The sequence below is a fragment of the Elephas maximus genome, chromosome 18, assembly GCF_024166365.1.
Source record: "Elephas maximus indicus isolate mEleMax1 chromosome 18, mEleMax1 primary haplotype, whole genome shotgun sequence".
Lineage (NCBI taxonomy): Eukaryota > Metazoa > Chordata > Mammalia > Proboscidea > Elephantidae > Elephas > Elephas maximus.
The window spans coordinates 13,042,492-13,063,094 of NC_064836.1; the positions used below are offsets into that span (position 1 = coordinate 13,042,492).

The window sequence follows — 20,603 nt, forward strand, 5'->3', positions numbered from 1 at the left end:
ACAGACAGAGACACGCAATAGGACGACTACGGCTCTAAAAGCGGAAATCAGAAAACGGAAACGACCTGGTGCCTGTGTTTCTACCGCTTTCCCCCGCTTCCACCGCACGACCGAAGTCCCTCGGGGCTTTCTCCCGTCTCCCTCCAGGTGGCGCTGTAGGATCGGATCAGGTTCCGATCCTACCGAGTGCAGCGCCCTCAGTTCGGCCTCCCCGGGATGCTACAGATCACAGAGAAAGCCACTCTGCGGCTAGAGAGGCACCACCCAGTAGCCGTCAGGTCGCTGCGCGGCCTCAATACATTTCCGTTTCCGGTTCCTAATTCCGGAAGTCGCTTTCTGCGTCGGCGTGCGGCTTAGTGTGGTCTTTGTGAGCTTCCACCATGGCTTACCGTGGCCAGGGCCAGAAAGTGCAGAAGGTGATGGTGCAGCCCATCGTATCCTGCTTGAGATGTCAGGACTAGGAGATTCGGGCTAGGAAACGGAGGACGAAGGAGCGGGCAGAGACCCGGCCTGAAGGCGAGGAGTGCGGGTTACATCCCATGAGCCTCCGGGGTGATCGAGACCGGGAGAAAGCGCGGGTAGTTGGACTGGTGCTGGGTGGGAGGTGAGGATAGGCCGACCCCGGGGGTGGGAGATGTAGGATGTCGAGGCTGAGCGGAGGGACGACATCGCTGGGTACTGAGTGAACGCAGAATTACCGGTTTGAGGGAGGTTGTCGGGGCGATGGAAACTCCTGACGGATAAGGGAGTGGGGGGGATTCCTTCCGGGTTTTTAGGAGACTTCGGTTGAGTGCCATTTGTTGGGCACTGTTACTTGTGTAGGCAGCAGACCTCACGTTCAGAAAACAAACCAAAAAAAAAAAAAAAAGTGCGATGGTTGAGATCGACCAGTTCCTTAACTACTGTGATGCAGAACCTTATCTTCAGATATTTGCAAAATGTACGTAAGTTACTTGTTTCATAATGATTTTTTAAGTAAAAGTTGGGTTTTCTAAGCTGTATGTGTCAGTCTACTGGGTCGCTGTGTTCTATGTTAAAAATAAATGAAATCAGAGGAGGGGCTGGAGGGATAATTGACAGGAAAGGGTACAGAGAAGCCTTAATATAAGAAAGTAGTTATTTACAGCTGTCAACTCCAAGCGTGCAAAGAATTGTGTCATTTCTTTCCAAAACCAAAATTATGAGTTTCAGGGTTTGTTCGTTGGCAGACGTGTTGATAGTATTTGGTGCTTTTGTTGTAGTGATTATGACCAGAATATGGGAACGTTCTGATCTCCTCCACTTAGGGTTGCCAGAAGGTCAAACATGGCTTAAAAGAAATACCCAGTTAACTTAAACCATGTCGTGAGATGTGTGCTTAATGCCTATGGGAAAACTTACATATAGAAAAGACGTTTAAAAATGTGGAGTGAAGAAGTAGATTCAGCCTGCTTTCCTTTGGGGGGATTTTTAGCAATACTTTCAGTTGACAGGTCAGATGTTAAAATTATCTCTGAAAGAAAATGTTTCTGTTGCTCTGACAAGTTTTAGTGTGTGATAAGTAACACAGTTGAAAAACAGAGTAATTTCAAGCCCCGTAAATTGTAAACACCGGAATTGGTGATCCTCCTCTGGTGGTTATGTGTGTGACACGGAGGGCTGAGAAGCTAGAAGAAGCCTTGCTTTGGAGCTGGATTTTGCTTTATCAGATACAACATATGCCCTTAATCTTGATCGTCGGAATTTACTGCTTTGTGCTATACTGTCACCAATTTTTAATCTCAGTGGATTGGGATTATAAGTAATGAGAAATATGATTGAGTCCTGAGATCACAGCCAATTTGTTAGCCCAGACAATCACAGTATAACATTTAATAAATGAAAAGGTTTCTTGGCAAGTAACCTATCTTGACTCTTAGGTATAGACTTGCTGGTTAAAATTCTTGACTTATATTTTTCGGATAGTTTTTTAGGAGCCATAGTTCATCTCTGTTGTTTAACCAAAGTGATTAGATTGTATTTACTTATTCTAACATTTCTTTTTTTATGATTATTTCAGAGATCCCGGATTCAGGTGTGGCTGTATGAGCAAGTGAATATGCGGATAGAGGGCTGTATCATAGTGAGTACCCAGGATATTTTATCTCAGAGCAGTTTGTTCCCAGAAAAAGACTTAACGGAAAGTGGCTAGGCAGAGCAATATATGGAAAATTGAAGATTCAACCCAAGGAAAGTTTTTCAGGGCCCCCTGGTTAGCCTTGTCATTGTTCTAGTTGTTAGGGGTTGGGTAATTCAAAAAAGAACAGGAAAATTAAGCTTTTAGGATTACTTAAACAACAATATTGGCATTGCGGAAGGGGACAAAAGAGATAAACCAGTTGCCATCGAGTTGATTCCAACTCATAGCAACCCTAAAGGACAGAGTAGATCTGCCCCATAGGTTTTCCAAGGCTGTAATCCTTACAGAAGTGGATTGTCATATCTTTCTTCTGCAGAGTGGCTGGTGGGTTTAAACTCCCAACCTTTTGGTTGGCAGCTGAGCGCTTAACTGGTGCCCCACCAGGGCTTCCTCAGAAAAAATAAAACATAAATTTAGAAGGGGAGATTAATGGAAGCATGGCTGAAAGTATTACGTCAGAGCACTCTGGTATTCCATTTAGACATGGCAATTCCGTTTAGACATCTTAGATTTCATCGGTAATCTCCCCTGCCCGATTTACCGGTCGGGAAACAAATGTGGTTAGTGGTAATAGCATATTGTGGGGACACAGGGGGAGAGCATTGGCAGAAGATAATCATAGACATACACACATACTCTATCAGGCAGGTTGTGAAAGAGAGCAAGAGTGGCTCCTTGGCATAGCTAATGAAATCCTAAGTCCAAGAGGTTTGAGTAGTAATTTAGAATACCTTCTGGCTTTCTTTGTTACTTAAAAAGAGACTTAGGGTGAAGGTGGTGCTTACATATGCCTTACTTTAGATGAAAGATCAGTAGAGGGACGAATTTCTGAAGTTCATTGGCATTCTGTATCTAGATAGATACACTCATTTTTGAATGGTTTGAATGTGATCTAACTCGATGATGGTCCTGTGGCTTATTTTCTAGGGTTTTGATGAGTATATGAACCTTGTGTTAGATGATGCAGAAGAGATTCATTCTAAAACAAAGTCAAGAAAACAACTGGGTAAGAATATAGATGGCCTTACAGAATCCTAGAAAGGTTTATTCAGTTGCAAAATTAGTGACCTGCAGCTCAGTTCATTCTTAAATTTAGTTTGCATTTGAGAAGTTATTGTTTGGGGGAGTAGTGTACTCTTTCGAAATCATCCTCTCCCACTTACCCCATTCCATTTCTGTTTCTATGACTCCATCCAAACAACTCTCACTGAGACCTAGTGTTGTTAAACCTAATGGTCAATATTAGTCTTCATGTTAATTTAACTCCGAGCAGTCTTTGACACTTTTGGCCACTCCCTCCTTGAAACATTTTATTCCCTTGGCTCTGTGATATCAGACTCTGGTTTTCATTTTGCATCTCTGATGGTTCCTTTTCTGACTTCTGTAGGTTCATTCTCTTGGGTGCAGTCCTTAAATGTTTGAGTAGCTTGAGGCTTCATTCCAGACCCTTCTGTCACCCAGTATTGTCTTCCTAGGCACTCAAGGCTACAACTTCAATTATTTTTTTTAATTGGTTCAGGTGAAAGTTAATGGTTCAAGTTAATTTGTCATATAAAAATTTGTGTATATTGTTAAGTGACATTAGTTATAATCCCCACAATGTGAACGCACACTCCCCCTTTCCATCCTGGGTTCCCTGTTTCTATTCAGCCATTTCCTGTCCCTTCCTGCTTTCTCATCCTGAGTCCAGTCCTGAGCCACCCATTTGGTCTCGTGTGTCTAGTTGAACTAAGAAGCACACGCCTCACATGTATTATTTTTTATTTTATAGTCCTGTCTATTCTCTGCCAGAAGAGTGGGCTTTGGGAATGGTTTCAGTTCTGGGTTAACAGAGCATCCAGGGGCCATAGTTCTGGAGGTTCCTCCAGGCTCTGTCAGACCATTAAGTCCTGGTCTCTTTACCTGAGTTTCAGTTCTGCTCCACACTTCTCTGTCTCTCTGTCTGGGACTGTCTGTCGTGTTCCCTGTCTGGGCAGTCATTGGTGATAGCCGGGCACCATCTAGTTCTGGTCTCAGGCTGGTGGAGTCTGGTTTACGTGGTTCTTTAGTCTCTTGGGCTAATATTTTTCTTGTGTCTTTATTTTCTTCATTCTTTGCTCCAAGTGGATGGGACCAGTTAATGCATCTTAGATGGCTGCTCGTAAGCTTTTAAGACTGCAGACGCCACTAACCAAAGTGGGATGCAGAACATTTTCTTAAACTTTGTTAATGCCAATTGACCTGGATGTCCCCCAAAACTATGGTCCCCAGGCCCCAGCCCCAGCTATTCTGTCCCTCAAAGAGTTTGGATGGGTCCAGGAAATTTCTTAGCTTTTGCTTTGGTCCAGTTGTGCTGACTTCCCGTATATCGTGTGTTGTCCTTCTTGTCTCCTATCTACTTAGGAGAACTTGATCCTTGTCTCCTGTCTAGTTAGTGAATTTACTTTCCTGTCCCTCCCCACCCTTGTAACCGTCAAAGAATGCTTTTTTCTGTGTTTAAATCTTTTCTTGAGTTCTCATTATGGTGGTCTCGTACAATATTTGTCCTTTCGTGACTAATTTCACTTAGCATAATGCCCTCTAGATTCATCCATGTCATGAGATGTTTCAAGGATTCATTATTGTTCTTCATCTTTGTGTTGTATTCCATTGTGTGTATGTACCATAGTTTTCTTTATCCATTCATCTGTTGATGGGCACCTAGGTTGTTTTTGTCTTTTTGCTGTTGCGAACAGTACAGCTTTAAATATCATCTATGGGTGCTGGGTTTATGGTGACTCATAAATTCATGTCTGACCCAGACCGCTCCTGTGGGCGTATTCAGCATATCCACTGAAACATCTCAAAGACTTCTCAAAGTCAGCATATCACAAATCACCCTCAATTCCAACCCCTCACACACTCCCTAGAACTGTTTGAGTGTTCCCTGCTTTACTGAATGACACCAATAACCTTTCAGTTTACTGACTGATTTCTTTGCAACCCCTTCATCCCCCTCCAGTTTGCTCTCCAGGTTGCCAACAGTCTTTAAAAAAAACACCAGTCTGATCTTGTCATCCCTTTGCTTGAAATCTTATTAGGATTAAAAAACAATCTTTAACGTGTTCTGCAAAGCCCTGCGCAGTCTGGCATTATCTCCCTCTCTAGGCTCATCTCATACCACCGTCTGTCATTCCGTGATGTCAGCCACACTTGTCTTCTTCCAGTTCTTTGAATCTGCACATTTGCCCCACCATAAACCTTTGTGTACTAACTGTTCTCTATGCCTTTAGAACTCAGATTTTAAATAGCATATCCTCCAAGAGCCCAGGGTTTTGTTTGGCTTGAGGAGGGATAGGGCGTGATGTGCTGAGTTTGTAGTAAAACATTCATTAGTGGGATTCTTCCATTAATGTCTTTCCTATTAGATCAGAGGCTCTTTAAGTGCGTGAATTGTGGAGGGTCTTTTGCTCTCTAATATACTCAGTGCCAGTTGTTCAGTGTTTAATTCCATGCCTGGCATGTAGGAAAAATTCAAATATTTGAACAATGAATAATGGATGCATTTTTTTAATCCAGTTAACAAGGTGTCTTTAGGATTCATAGCTTCACTAAGACAAACAGAATCCTTTTTATTAACACTCATTGATTTCAGGTCAGTTCACAGATCACTGCTACTTTCACCAGTGGCGGATTTAGGTGTCTCTTGTTTCCAGGCCCTGAGGATTCTCTTGAGCCTATACTAGATAGGGAAAAGTAGATTCTGAGAAACAGTGTGATGTTTTGCTATGCTTCTTCCTGCTTAATGTTTTTAGGAAACCCTTAATTTTTCAGATTTAAAGATGTATTGTTAAGAAGGGCAACCTAGCTTTATTGAGATCATATTATTTATAAATTATTTGAAACATGTTAAATTCTCATCCTGCAGAAGAGATTAATGTGCTGCCTCCTGTAGAAACTTGGGAAAGTGGAATAGCCTAAACACTGTTGAGCTTGGTAAGCATTTCTCAGAGTGTTAGGTTGAATGCTCATGTTCTGACCGTGTTTATAGGCGTTCTCCAGAAAAAGGGTTCTCTGCTCAAATGAGTTTAGGAATGTTGGCCAAAACTTAAAACAGGTTTGTTTATTGCAGGATGGAGTCTTTAATATGCTAACAACTCTCAACTTGGCATACAACTCATTTCCAAACTTTTACAAACCCAAAGCATTAAGAAATGCTGAGGTAGATCTGTTGAGTTGACTTAGTCTGTAGAAAGTGAATTATAGTTTTTATAAAATTAATTTTTTTTTTTAGGATTTACAACACATTTTTTTTATATTGTGTTTTAAGTTAAAGTTTACAATCAAGTCAGTCTCTCATACAAAAACTAATACACACCTTGCTATGTACTTCTACCTCCTCTCCGCCTAATGAGACAGCATACTCCTCTCCACTCTATTCCCTGTGTTCATTCAACCAGCTCCTGTCCCCCTCGCCTTCTCATCTTGCCTCCAACAGAAGTTGCCCACATGGTCTCATGTGTCTACTTGAGCCAAGAAGCTCACTCCTCACCAACATCATTTTTTGTCTTATAGTCCAGTCCAATCCCTGTCTGAAGAATTGGCTTCGGGAGTGGTTCCAGCCTTGGGCTAGCAAAGTGTCCAGGCTAACAAAGGGTCCCTCTAGTCTCAGTCAGACCATTAAGTCTGGTCTTTTTACGAGAATTTGAGGTCTGCATCCTGCTGTTCTCCTGCTCCATCAGGGGTTCTCTGTTGTGTTTCCTGTCAGGGCAGTCATCGGTGGTAGCCAGGTGCTATCTAGTTCTTCTGGTCTCAGGCTGATGCAGTCTCTGGTTTATGTGGCCATTTCTATCTCTTGGGCTCATCTACACCGTATATCTTTGATGTTCTTCATTCTTCTTTGTCCCAGGTGGGTTGAGACCAACTGATGGCATCTTAGCTGGCCACTTGCTAGTGTTTAGGGCCCCAGATGTCACTCACCAAAGTGGGATGCAGAACATTTTCTTAATACATTTTGTTATGCCAGTTGACCTAGCTGTCCCCTGAAACCATGGTTCCCAAACCCCTGACCCTGCTACTCTGGCCTTTGAAGCATTCGGTTGTATTCAGGAAACTTCCTTGCTTTTGGTTTAGTCCAGTCGTGCTGACCTGTTCTATATTGTGTGTTGTCTTTCCCTTTATTTAAAATAGTTCTTTTGTACTACCTAATTAGTGAATACCCCTCTCGTTCCCTCTCTACCCTCATAACCATCAAAGAATATTTTCTTCTGTGTTTATATAGAGTTCTTATAATAGTGGTCTCATACAATATTTGTCTTTTTGCAGCTGACTAATTTCAGCATAATGCCTTCCAGATTCCTCCATGTTATGTTTCATGGATTCATCGTTGTTCTTAATTGTTGTGTAGTATTCCATTGTGTGAATATACCATGATTTATTTATCCATTCATCCGTTGATAGGCACCTTCGTTGCTTCCATCTTTTTTGCTAGTGTAAACACTGCTGCACTGAACATGGGTGTGCATATATCTGTTTGTGTGAAGGCCCTTATTTCTCTAGGATATATTCCAAGGAGTGGACTTGCTGGATTGTATGGTAGTTCTATCTCTAGCTTTTTTTAAAAAAAAAAAGAAGTGCCAAATTGATTTCCAAAGCAGTTGTACCATTTTACATTCCCACCAGCAGTGTATATAAGAGTTCCAGTCTCTCCACAACCTCGCCAACATTTATTATTTTGTACAACAGATGTTTTTGAGGGACACGGTTCAATCCATAACATTCTACCCTTTGGTGCCCCAAAATTGATATCCTTCCATAAAATATAATTTTATGAAAATTTCACTCAACCTTCAATAGATTATCGAACAAGTATATGTACTCTTAGGGAACCCGACAGCCTTTTAACACAGAGACACTCGAAAATGTTCACATACTTTCATGAGAGAGAAATTATACAATTGTCTGTGTGTGTGGCTGTTAATAACTTTTTTGTTTTCTTTTGCAGGTCGGATCATGCTGAAAGGAGATAACATTACTCTGCTACAAAGTGTATCCAACTAGAAATGATGAGTGAAGTGAGAAGTTGTTGAGAGCAATAGTTCCCTCCTTCTGCGCCCCCGCACGTGTAGCCATCCTTTGTTAGGAATATAATTCTAAAATGTCGTCATACCATTTGGATTATTTTTATGTTATTACCAGGTAACAATAAATGCTGTTGGGTTGTTTTTGTTAAATATTTTTTATTGTTTTTTTCTAGCCAGTGGTAGAGACTTTTTACTCACTGGCACCATTAGCTGTTGGTATTTATTTTAAAACTTTCTGAAGTGTGGTGGTTGCCCTGGACATTCTCTTTTCAGCACATGAGCTTGTAGATTCTTAGGACAAATAGTAGAAATTCTGCCTGGCAGGTAAGCTTCCAATAATGGAAAGAAGGGAAGGGAGGGACCACAAAAATGGACAAAGGTGAGCAAAGTTTATTGCACTAACATATCTCTCTTATCAATTCTGATTCTGGATATTGGAACCCTATGGTCCCAAACCAAAATAGGTTGGAGACATTTTAATGGTTTTAGTCACTACTTAAGATTTTTGTGAATTCTTTTATCATGAGGATCAGAGTGTGAGACGTATTTGGGTATAGGCAAAGAATGAAGTGCCTTAAAAGTACATGAAAATTGGGCGCTGTTAAGAGTTTAAAGGGGGGAGAAAGAGTTAATAAAGGAGAGAGACTATGAGATCTGTAGTCTGAAAAAGACCAAAAGCAGAACTGGTACATTGTTAGGCAGAATAATAATGTGTTCGTTGTGGGAACACCTGTCTCTTGTTCTCATCTCTAAGAAGTTTGGTTCCCCCCCTCAGTGATTTGATATTTCTTAATTGAATTCATATGTGGATCATTCTCCTCCAGTATCTCAGAGTGCTTCTCTTAGAGTTCTGTTAAATGGTTATTGAGCACCTGCTGTTAGCTAGACTAGGGCTTTGAACTGGTTCTTGAGTTCGAACCCCTGCTGATAATTTGCATTTCTATCCTAAATATACTGAATCGGAACCTATATTTTAACAAGATCTTTAGGTGATTTTTATGTGTAACTCTAGGTATTCTTATGTATAACTTCCTGGGAAAGTTGTACATTCCTATCTTTGAGGTGGAAATGCAGATTCTCAGCAGGGGTTTGAACCAGAGTAAATCATTTCGTAGCCCTGAGCTGGACACGGTGGGGATACAAAGACGAGTAAGTACAGTGAGACATGTTGGTAAACAAATAGTTTCAGTATCGTGTGCTAAATGCTGTTAAATTGGATCTTAAAGACGAATTCAAAAAAAAAAGTTGCTGTCAAGTTGATACCAACTCTTGGCAACCCCATGTGTTGCAGAGCAGAACTCCGTAGGGTTTTTATGGTTATGACCTTTCAGAAGAAGATTACCAGGCCTTTCTTCTGAAGCTCATCTGAGTGTGTTTGAACTGTCAACCTTTTGGTTAGTAGTCGAACACTTAACCATTTGCACCTTAAATTCTGCCCGTAGGCAGTATTGTTAATGAAGGAGGACTTAGAAGTCCAGCTCCTGCTTTTCCAGGGAGCTAAAGGAGCCCTGCCAGGTGCTCCTTGGAAACTCTATGGGGTAGTTCTACTCTGTCCTATAGGGTCGCTATGAGCCGGAATCGACTCGACGGCTCTGGGGTTTTTTTTTTTAAAGGAGCCCTGGTGGCACAATGGTTAAGCGCTTAGCTGCTAGCTAGCAAAAGGTTGGTGGTTTGAACCCACCAGCGGCTCCTCAAGAAAAGACCTAGTGATCAGCCAAGAAAGCCCTACAGGGCAAGTTCTGCTCAGCACACAACAATAACAACGTGAGGGGGATATAGAACTATTCTTTAAACTGAGTAAAAAGCCCACCTGGAGAAAAGGAGAGTGAAAAAACCAAAGACTCAGTATGGACCACTTGAGCCACAGCCTCAGCCACCTTGAGACCAGAAGAACCAGATGATGTCTGGCTACTACTACCTACTGCTCTGACTAGGATCACAACAGGGGGTCCCAGACAAAGCAGGAGAAAAATGCAGAATAAAAAATCAAGTTCAGAGAAAAACCAGATTTGCTGTTCTGACAGAATGGAGGAATCCTGAGACACTGTAGCCCTAAGACATCCTTCTGACCTGGAGTTGAAACCGTTCCTGGAGACCATCTTTCAGCCAAAGAATAGGACCATAAAATAAACAACACCTGAGAAGAACGTGTTCCTTAAAACTGTCAATTATATGAGATTAAAAAGACATTTGCCCAAAAGCAAAGATGAGCTGGCAGAAAATCCGACGAAAGAAAACAGGGAAACCCGGGATGGAAATGCGAAGAGTGCTGACACATGGAGGGGAATGCAAGTTTCCTCCGTGACTATTACATGGCCACGGTTGAGAACCCCTGGCTGTTGTCTATCTCTTCCCGCTAGAGTATTGCCTCCATGAGGTCAGGCCTGTGATCCATCTTGCCCAATACTGTGGCCCTACATCTAGAACAGTGCCTGAGACAGGAGCTCAGTCAAGATGTGATGAGTGAATTAAAGAAGATATACATGTGCCCACGAATTGAGGACAGCAGCAGTGTGACGATGCAAGGTCTCCCAAGCTGAAGTCGTGCATGAGAAATGGGTGGCAATTTCAGGCGTGTGCGTCTTCCAGGCTGTCAGCTTGTTACTAACAACAGCAAGGTCAATTATCAGGTGCTTTTACAATTATGCACAACAGCTCTCCGTACACAAAGATGCAGCAACCCCCAAACCCATTTCCCCTTTTAAATATACTGAAAAGAGCAGAGTTTTCAGTCCATCTGTTCACAGATGAAAAAACATTTCCAAATTTCAATGTTTTTTTTTTTTTTTTAATTCTAAGAATGACCACTGTTCGCAGTGGTTTTGATTACATTTTCTATCTATTATGTAATGGCATCCCTTAAATTTTAAATTGGCTTTGAAGAATAAAAAGAATTGAATTCCTGCTATTTTGTGTTAAAAAAAAAAAAAAAAGTGGATCGAATTGTGTCCCCCAAAATATGTGTCAAGTTGGTTAGGCCATGATGCCCAGTATTCTGTGGTTGTCTTCAATTTTGTGACTGTAACTTTATGTTAAAGAGGATTAGAGTGGGATTGTAATATCTTTACCAGGTCACATCCCTGATCCAATGTAAAGGGAGTTTCCCTGGGATGTGGCCTACACCACCGTTTATCTCTCAAGAGATGAAAAGGACAGGGAAGTGAGAGAGGGCAACCTCATACCACCAAGAAAGCAGTGCCGGAGCAGAGTGCATCCTTTGGACCCACGGTTCCTGTGCCGAGAAGTTTCTAGTCCAGGGGAAGATTGAAGACAAGGACCTTCCTCCAGAGCCAACAGAGAAAACCCGCTGGAGCTGATGCCCTGAATTTGGACTTGCAGCCTACTAGACTGTTGGAAAATAAGTTTCTCTTTGTTGAAGCCATCCACTTGTGGTATTTCTGTTATAGCAGCACTAGATGACCAAGACACTAGAGTAAAAGAAACCCTACTTGAGACAGATCTGTAGGTGAACACAGTAGTCAGTCCCGTTTAGAATTTGGCATTCCAACTAGGTCTTTCTCCTATTTAAACTCTTGTCTTTTTGGTCATTTTTTTCCCTTAGTCTCCCCATCTGTTCATTTTTTATTGTAATACCATTGTACACACACGAGATTTTATTTTGGAGATTTCTGGGAACTTGTGGGCAAAAAGAACTAAAAACACCAATTTACCCATGAATGTTATTATTTGGGGACATCATTATGATTTGCTTCTGAAATTAACTCTTAGCTTCTCTTCCTATTTTAGTAAACTTGCTCTCCAAACCAGCTAAAACCGTACACATTCTTAACCCACTAAGGCAGCGACGGTGGTAGCTGCTCTACACTGGCACTGCTTTTTATACATGACCTCATTTGTGGTGGCTCTGTGAAGTAGGGAAGGCATCCCACTGTTGCAGGTCAGAAAAATGAGGGCCCAAGTTCACTGGTAAGTGATGGAGCTGGAACTTTTTGGTCATATTTTGAAATAAAAGGCTGCATTAGCTCTTCTGAGGAGCCCTGGTGGCACAGTGGTTAAAGCACTCAGTGGCTAACCGAAAAGCTCGAGTCTCGAACCCACTAGCCACTCTTGGGAGAAAGACATGGCAGTCTGCTTCTGTGAAGATTTACAACCTTGGAAACCCTATGGGGCAGTTCTGCCCTGTCCTATAGGGTGACTGAGTCGGAATCAACTCAATGGCAACAGGTTTTTGGTTTAGCTCTTTTAACGTTTGAGTTTTTGAAATTCATTGAATCTGCTTGTAGCGTGCAGAGAAAACACTGGGCAGCAGAGGGAGTTGCAGCCCCAAGACTACTTCTCTCTTTTGGTGAAAAGATTGGAGCTTTTTCATTGCAGACTGAAGACCTCCTTGCAGCTTTCTTGGCACCAAAATAGCTGGGAAGAAGGATAAAAGCTGCAGCAGTATAATCCCTAAGAAAACCTGCTGTCTGCTTTTTCCATTTCCCTGTGCGGCCTCTCTGACCTGGCTGCCCTGTGTAAACAGGCTTTGCCTGCGGTGCCTTATTCTGAATGGATCGAGACTTGGAAGGTTCTGTTTTTGACAGAGCAAGTGATGAGAGTGAGAAATAAGGTACAGTGAGCTCTTACAATTGAGCTCTGTATTTGGAAATCCCTGCTTGCTTTTCTGCTCTGCCGGAGCCTGCGGTGGTCCCATTTTGAGTTGTACTTTTCCACAATCTGTAGATCTTTTCTTCCAACCAGAATGTGTATTACAGGAGGCGTTGCTCTCTGCTTCATCAAGATAACTAAAACATGCTGCTGGGAAGCTGCTCTTGCTGGCAGCCCTCAGTATGTGATTCATTATTTTTCTAGAATGGCGGTTGTTTTTTGAGGGGGTCTTGCTAACCACCCACTAACTATCTTGTAACATTCTTGACGGGGAGGTGGACCGGGTAGAGAACCAGCTCTGAAAAGCAAGCACTGGTGGCAGCCTTGTTTCCTATCAGGTGTAGATAGGGAGAAGGAAGGAAAAGAATAGTTTGGAAGTCCTGGTGCAGGCACCAGCGCTTGTCATTGTATTGCATTTGTCAAACAATTTCAGGATTGGGGAGTAAATCTCGGTTTAATTTGGATTAAGGCATTATGGGCCAGGAAGTATCCTGGACACTTTCTGGGGTCAGCGTAGTAGGCAGCTTCCCATGTAACTGGATGCCATTGGAAATTTTCCTTACCTAGTTACTCCTGTTAGAACCAACATCACCGATTCGTGTGCTTTTGTGAGAGAAGCTTGGTAAAACTTTTTTTTGAAGGTAGCATAAGAGTGTAAGTCTAGCAGTACCTAAAGTTTAATTTTAATTTGAAAGTGATAGCCAATGGAATTAAAAATTCAACTACAAAATAACAGTGCATGTTTATGGTCAAAATACAAACAGTACAGGTAGATATAAAGTGGAAAACAAAAATTCCTGTTTTCCTCACCACTGTTCTCCAGAGATAACATCACTGTTAAGACTTAGGTGCTTCCTTCTAAAGCTTTACAAATATGTATAGTTTGGTTTATTTTTTTATTTTGGCGTTTTTACTTGTTTATGCTCTGAACTTGACTATTACCGACAAAACTTGGACATTTTTCCATGTGAAACAGCTGTGAGGTATTCCATTGTGCAGATCTGTATTTGGTCTCTCCCTTATGGATGAGTGTTTTAGGCTGTTCCCATTTTTTTTACTATTAAAACCAGTTTTGTAACAATCATTTTTATACCTGTGTTTATGTACTTGCATGTTTCTCTAGGATGAATTCTTAGAAATGGAATTGCTAGATCAAAGGTTGTGCACATTTTTTAAAAATCCTAGAGGTATTTCTAGATATGAAAACGTTGTTTTCCTCATACCAGCCAACCATCGGTCAACAATTTTAAGGAAACACATAGGCTTGTAAGTCTCATATGAAGTAGTAACTGGCGAGGGCCAACATCCTAAGTATGCCAGAGTATGAAATGGAAAAAAATCTGGTCTTTGATGACTTTGTTGAGCCACTGAATTAGCCAACCACCAAATTTGGTACGTGAAAGAATAAATTTCCCTGTTGCTTAAGCCACTGCTGTTAGGTGCCGTCAAGTCAATTCCGACTCATAGCGACCCTGTGCACAACAGAATGAAACACTGCCTGGTCCTGAGCCATCCTTATAATTGTTGTTACGCTTGAGCTCATTGTTGCAGCCACTGTGTCAGTCCACCTCGTTGAGGGTCTTCCCCTTTTCCGCGGACCCCCTATTTTACCAAGCATGACGTCCTTCTCCATGATGTCCTTCTCCAAAGTATGTAAGACGCAGTCTCGCCATCCTTGCTTCACTTAAGCCACTGTTGGTTGGATTTTCTGTTACAAACCAAAGCATTAAAACTGATACGATATGAGAACAGGAGCCCACTGTCTTCAGTAGGGGATCAGGTGTTCAATAAAGAACTGTTAACTGCCATAGTTGAGAAGGTTGGGGATATCCCGTTAACTGAAGTGATGGTTTTGGCCTGTCTGGGGGAATACAGATGAAGTTCTGTGACTGTTTTTACTCACCAAGTGGCTGAACCATATAAGTGCCAGGAGACCTGGTTCTAACTCCCTGAGGACTGGTCCTCATTCCCAGAGGAGTTTTTCTCAATAAAACAGTAAATTTTACTCCCTTCATAGTTAAGAAAATAATTCCTAAGAAAGATGATCTTGGATCATCATTCCGCACCCATAGAAGCTGCAGCCTCCAGAGCATTAGCAGGTTAGCCTTGCCCCAGGGCCGTCCTGACTCAGAGATGCTCTGCTGGGCTGGGAAATTGCAGAGGGAAACGAGGAAGAATAAACAAATGAATGCCCTTCCTGATGGACTGAAGGGCTAAACCAGAGATACGGTGGGAGTGCGGTGAGGAGAGGATTTCCCCCAGGAAAGCAGCCAGCTTTGTATCCTATACTTGATAAGGGACTCGGTTTGGAAGAGTGTTTGCTATTTTTATCAGTGTCATTTAGCTTTTACTGAATATTATTATGCACTAGGCATAGTAAAGGATATAAAATTTCATCTGTCTTTGGAGATTTGGGGAAACTATATTATATAGAAGGAAACGTGAACTTCGGAATCCAGCTTAAAAAAAAAGCAAACCCACTGCTGTAGAGTCAATTCCTACTCATAGTGACCCTATAGGACAGAGTAGAGCTGCCCTGTAGAGCTTCCGAGGAGTGCCTGGTGGGTTGGAACTGCTGACCCTTTGGGTAGCAGCCGTAGCACCTAGCCACCGTGCCACCAGGAATCCAGCTTACCTGGGTTTAAATCCCAACTTCAGAATTACTTAAACCTCACTGAACTTCATAATGTTGTTGGGATACTTTAATGAGATAATATATGTAAAGCAGCTTGTGAGGCCTCAGAAATGCTCAAGAAGTATTTGTCTACAAATGTGAATAATTTGTGATTTAAAGATTTTTCTAGAAATATGTGTGGGGAAAGGGTAGACCTAAACTTCTATTTCATATGAAACAAGACAGATTACAGTTTTGGGAATCAGGTTTTTTTTTTTTTTAAGTCAACTTGGAGGTATAATTTGCATATACTAAAAGTCACCTTTTTTAGGTATACTTTGATAGTATTTGATGAATGTATGCAGTCATACAACCACTACCACAACAAAAGTATAGAGCATCTCCGTTATCCGCAAAATATTTCTTCAGCCCCCTTTGTAGTCAATCCACTTCACCCACCCTCAGCTCCTGGCAACCACTGATGTGATTTCTAACCTTATAATTTTGCCTTTTTCAGAATGTCCTATAAGTAGAATCTTACGGTACATAGCCTTCTGTGTCTGACTTCCTTCATATAATGCGATGCTTTTGAGACTAATGTTGCATGTATCAGTAATTTGCTTCTGAGTTGTATTCCATTGTATTGATGTACCACAGTTTGTTCATCCAATTAACTCTTTGATGGATATTTGGATTATTGCTAGCTTTTTGCAATAATGCATAATGCATAAACTGGGAATTCACGTGCAGACCTTTGTGTGGACGTGTTTTGTTTTTATTTAAAATAATGTATTTTTGATGAAACACAATACAGCAAAATAGGTTCCCACTGAACAGTTTCTACACAAATCTTTCAGTGACACTGGTTACGTTCTACAGATCGAGTCAGCATTCTCATTTCTGTTCTGGTTGTTTCAGTTACAACAGCCTAGTTTCCCTGCCCCTCTACCTTTTCATCTTTGCTTTAGGGTTATTGTTGACCATATGGTCTCATGTATGAATCAACCTGTTATTTAGCTAAAAGGTGCCTTCAGGGGATAGTTTTGGTTCAACGGTTAAAGAGTATCTCAGGGCAGCAGTCTGGAGGATTCCTCTAGTCTCAACCAGTCCAAAAAACAAACTAAACCCTTTGCCATCGAGTCCATTCCAACTCCTAGCAAACAGTAGCAAGTGGATTTTTTAAGAATTTGAGGTTCTCTTCTACACTTTTCTCCCTTTCTGTCGGGCCTTGATCAAAATGATCTATAGTGGTAGCCAGGTACCATCTAGTTCTGGTTGCAGGGTAGAGGAGGTTGTGGTTCATGTAGACGATTAGCCCTGTAGATTAGTTTCTTCTGAGTTTTTGGTTTCCTTCTTTTCTCTTTTGCTCCAGATGAGTAGAGACTGAGTTGTGTCTTAGATGGCATGGGGACATGTTTTTACTTTCCTGGATAAATACCTAGGAGTGAGTTTGCTAGGTCAAATTATAAGTGTTTGTTTATAAGAGAATGTCAGACTCTTTTGAAGTGACTGTACCATTTGGCATTCCCTCCAGCAACATGAGTGTTTCAGTTGCTCTGCATCCTCACCAACAGTTGGTATTATCAGATTTTTTTTGGTTTTGGGGCTTGGGTTCTCCTCCCCCCCCCCCATTCTAGTAGATGAATAGTGATATCTCATTGTGATTTTAATTTGCATTTTCCTAATGACATTTCAAGATCTATCCCGAAGTACAGTGCTGTCAGTGATAGGATAATATCAATACACCTAAAAGGAAGACCAGTTAATATGACTTTTATTCATATTTACACACCAACCACTAAGGCCAAAGATGAAGAAATTGAAGATTTTTACCAACTTCTGCAGTCTGAAATTGATTGAACACACAATGAGGATGCATTGATAATTACTGGTGATTGGAATGCAAAAGTTGGAAACGAAGAAGGATTGGTAGTTGGAAAATATGGCCTTGGTGATAGAAACCATCCTGGAGATCACATAAAAGAATTTTGTAAGACCAATGACTTCACTGCAGATACCTTTTTTCACCAACATAAACGGCAACTATACATGTGGACCTCGCTGGATGGAATTCAGGATGGAACACACAGGAATCAAATTGACTACATCTGTGGAAAGAGACAATGGAAAAGCTCAATATCATCAGTCAGAACAAGGCCAGGGGCCAACTGTGGAACAGACCATCAATTGCTCATATGCAAGTTCATTCTGAAACTGAAGAAAATTAGGACAGCTTCACAAAAGCTAAAGTATGACCTTGAGTATATCCCACCTGAATTTAAAGACCATCTCAAGAACAGATTGGATGCGTTGAACACTAATGACCGAAGACCAGATGAGTTGTGGAATGACATCAAGGACATCACACATGAGGAAACCAAGAGATCATTAAAAAGAGAGGAAAGAAAGAAAAAGACCAAAATGGATGTCAGAAGAGACTCTGAAACTTGCTCTTGAACATCGAGCAGCTAAAGCAAAAGGAAGAAACGATTAAGTAAAAGAGCTGAGCAGAAGATTTCAAAGGGCAGTTCAAGAAGACAAAGTATTATAATGACCTGTGCAAAGACCTGGAGATAGAAAACCAAAAAGGAAGAACATGCTTGGTATTTCTCAAGCTGAAAGAACTGAAGAAAAAATTCAAGCCTTGAGTTGCAATATTAAAGGGTTCTATGGGGAAAATATTAAACAATGCAGGAAGCATCAAAAGAAGATGGAAGAAATACACAAGAGTCACTATACCGGTACTGAAGGAAGCAGCCCAAGCTGCGCTGGAGGCATTGGTGAAAATTGGCGGAATACCAATTGAGATGTTTCAACAAACAGATGCAGTGCTGAAAGTGCTCATTTGTGTATGCCAAGAAATTTGGAAGACAGTTTTGTGGCCAACCGAATAGAAGAGATCCGTACTTATGCCTGTTCCCAAGAAAGGTGATCAAACCGAATGCAGAAGTTATCAAGCAATATCATTAATATCTCACACAAGTAAAATGTTGCTGAAGAGCATTCAAAAGTGGCTGCAGCAGTATATCGACAGGGAACTGCCTGAAATTCAAGCCAGATTCAGAAGAGAATGTGGAACCTGGGGTATCATTGCTGATGTCAGATGGATCCTGGCTGAAAGCAGAGAATAGCAGAAAGATGTTTACCTATGTTTTATTGACTAGGCAAGGCATTTGACTGTGTGGATCATAACAAATTCTGGATAACGTTGCGAAGAATGGGAATTCCGGAGCATTTAATTGTGCTCATGAGGAACATGTACATAGATTAGGAGGCAGTCCTTCGAACAGATCAAGGGGATACTCTGTGGGTTAAAGTCAGGAAAGATGTGGGTCAGAATTGTATCTTTTAACCATATTAATTCAATCTGTATGCCGAGCAAATAATCTGAGAAGCTGGACTATGTGAAGAACGGGACATAAGGATTAGAGGAAGACTCATTAACAATCTGCCTTATGCAGATGACACAACCTTGCTTATTGAAAGTGAGAGGACTTGAAGTACTTACTGTTGTAGATCAAAGACCACAGCCTTCAGTATGGATTACACCTCAACATAAAGAAAACAAAGATCCTCATAACTGGGCCAATAAGCATCATGATAAACAGAAAAGATTGAAGTTGTCAAGGATTTCATTTTACTTGAATCCACAATCAACATCCATGGACGCAGCAGTCGAGAAATCAAAAGACGCATTGCATTGGGCAAGTCTGCTGCAAAAGACCTCTTTAATGTGTGAAAAACAAAGATGTCACCTTGAAGACTAAGGTGATCCTGACCTAAGCCATGGTCCTTTCAGTCTCCTCATGTGCTTGGGAAAGCTGGACAGTGAATAAGAAAGACCGAAAAGAAGAATTGATGCCTTTGAATCGTGGTATTGGTGAAGAATACTGAATATACCATGAACTGCCAAAAGAACAAATAAATCTGTCCTGGAAGACATACAACCAGAATGCCCTTTAGAAGCAAAGGTGGTGAGTCCCACGTACTTTGGACATGTTATCAGGAGAGATCAGTCCCTGGAGAAGGACATGATGCTTGGTAAGGTAGGGGGTTAGCGAGAAAGGAAGACCGTCAACTAGATGGATTGACACAGTGACTGCAACTTTGGGCTCAAGCGTAACGATTGTGAAGATGGTGCAGGACCGGGCACTGTTTTGTTCTGTTGTACTTAGGGTCGCTATGAGTTGGGACCGACTCGATGGCCCATAACAACAACAGCAACAGTGGCAGATGATTTTGAATGTCTTCCCTGTACTTACTTGGCATCTCTTCTTTGGTGAATTTTCTATTCAGGTGTTTTGCCCATTTTTTAAATTGGGCTGGTGATTTTCTTTTTTGTGTTGGGAGATTCTTTAAACATTGTTGATAAAAATCCCGTATCAGATAATGTTTTGCAAATATTTTCTTTCAGTCTGTGACTTTTCATTTCTTAAAATTGTGTTTAGAACACCACAAGTTTTTCATTTTGTTAACTTCCTAGTTTTCATTATTTTCTTTTATGGTTCATGTTTTTTGTATTCTAAGAATTCTTAGACATACCAAAGGTCAAAAAAAGGTCTGATGTTTTCTTCTGGAGTTCTTAGATTTTACGTTTAGATCTATGATATATTTTGAGTCAATTTTTTAATGTGGTATGAAGTATGCATTGAGGTCCTTTTTTTTTTTTTTTGCATATTCCAGGAGCATTTGTTTGAAAGACTATCATTTTTCAATTGTTTGAGTTACATTGGCACTTTTGTTGAAAATCAGTTGACTATATATATGTTAGTCTTTTTGTGGACTTTATTTTGTTCCTTTGACCTATCGGTCCATCTTCTCACCAATACCATGTTGTCTTGATTATTGTAGCTCTATATAGGAAGTTTTGAAATCAGGTTAATGGCAGTCCTCCAACTTTGTTCTGTTTTCAAAATAGTTTGGCTATTCTAGGGCTTTTGATATTCCGTATAGATTTTAGAATCAGCTTGTCAGTTTCTACAAAAGAAGGCTGCTGATCTTTTGGTTGTGATTTCTTGACTATAGATCAGTTTGGAGAGAAGTGACGTCTTAACAATATTGAATCTTTCAAATGATGAACATGGTGTATCTACATTTATTTAGATTTAGGTTCTCTTTTCTTTCTCTCATCAGTGTTTTGTAGTTTTCAGCATATACTTCTTTTTTTTTTTTTGCAACGTTG

The 20,603-nt window shown here is 41.0% G+C and overlaps 1 protein-coding gene across 1 annotated transcript; it reads left to right on the plus strand.

Moving 5' to 3' along the window:
• Positions 1 to 317: 317 nt before the first annotated feature.
• SNRPE (small nuclear ribonucleoprotein polypeptide E) lies at positions 318 to 19,856 on the plus strand. Its single transcript, XM_049858089.1, has 5 exons — positions 318 to 434; positions 914 to 940; positions 2,039 to 2,101; positions 3,086 to 3,164; positions 8,121 to 19,856. Exons 1-5 carry the CDS (start codon positions 381 to 383, stop codon positions 8,174 to 8,176), a joined length of 279 nt encoding a protein of 92 aa, XP_049714046.1. The 5' UTR covers positions 318 to 380; the 3' UTR covers positions 8,177 to 19,856.
• Positions 19,857 to 20,603: the final 747 nt, after the last annotated feature.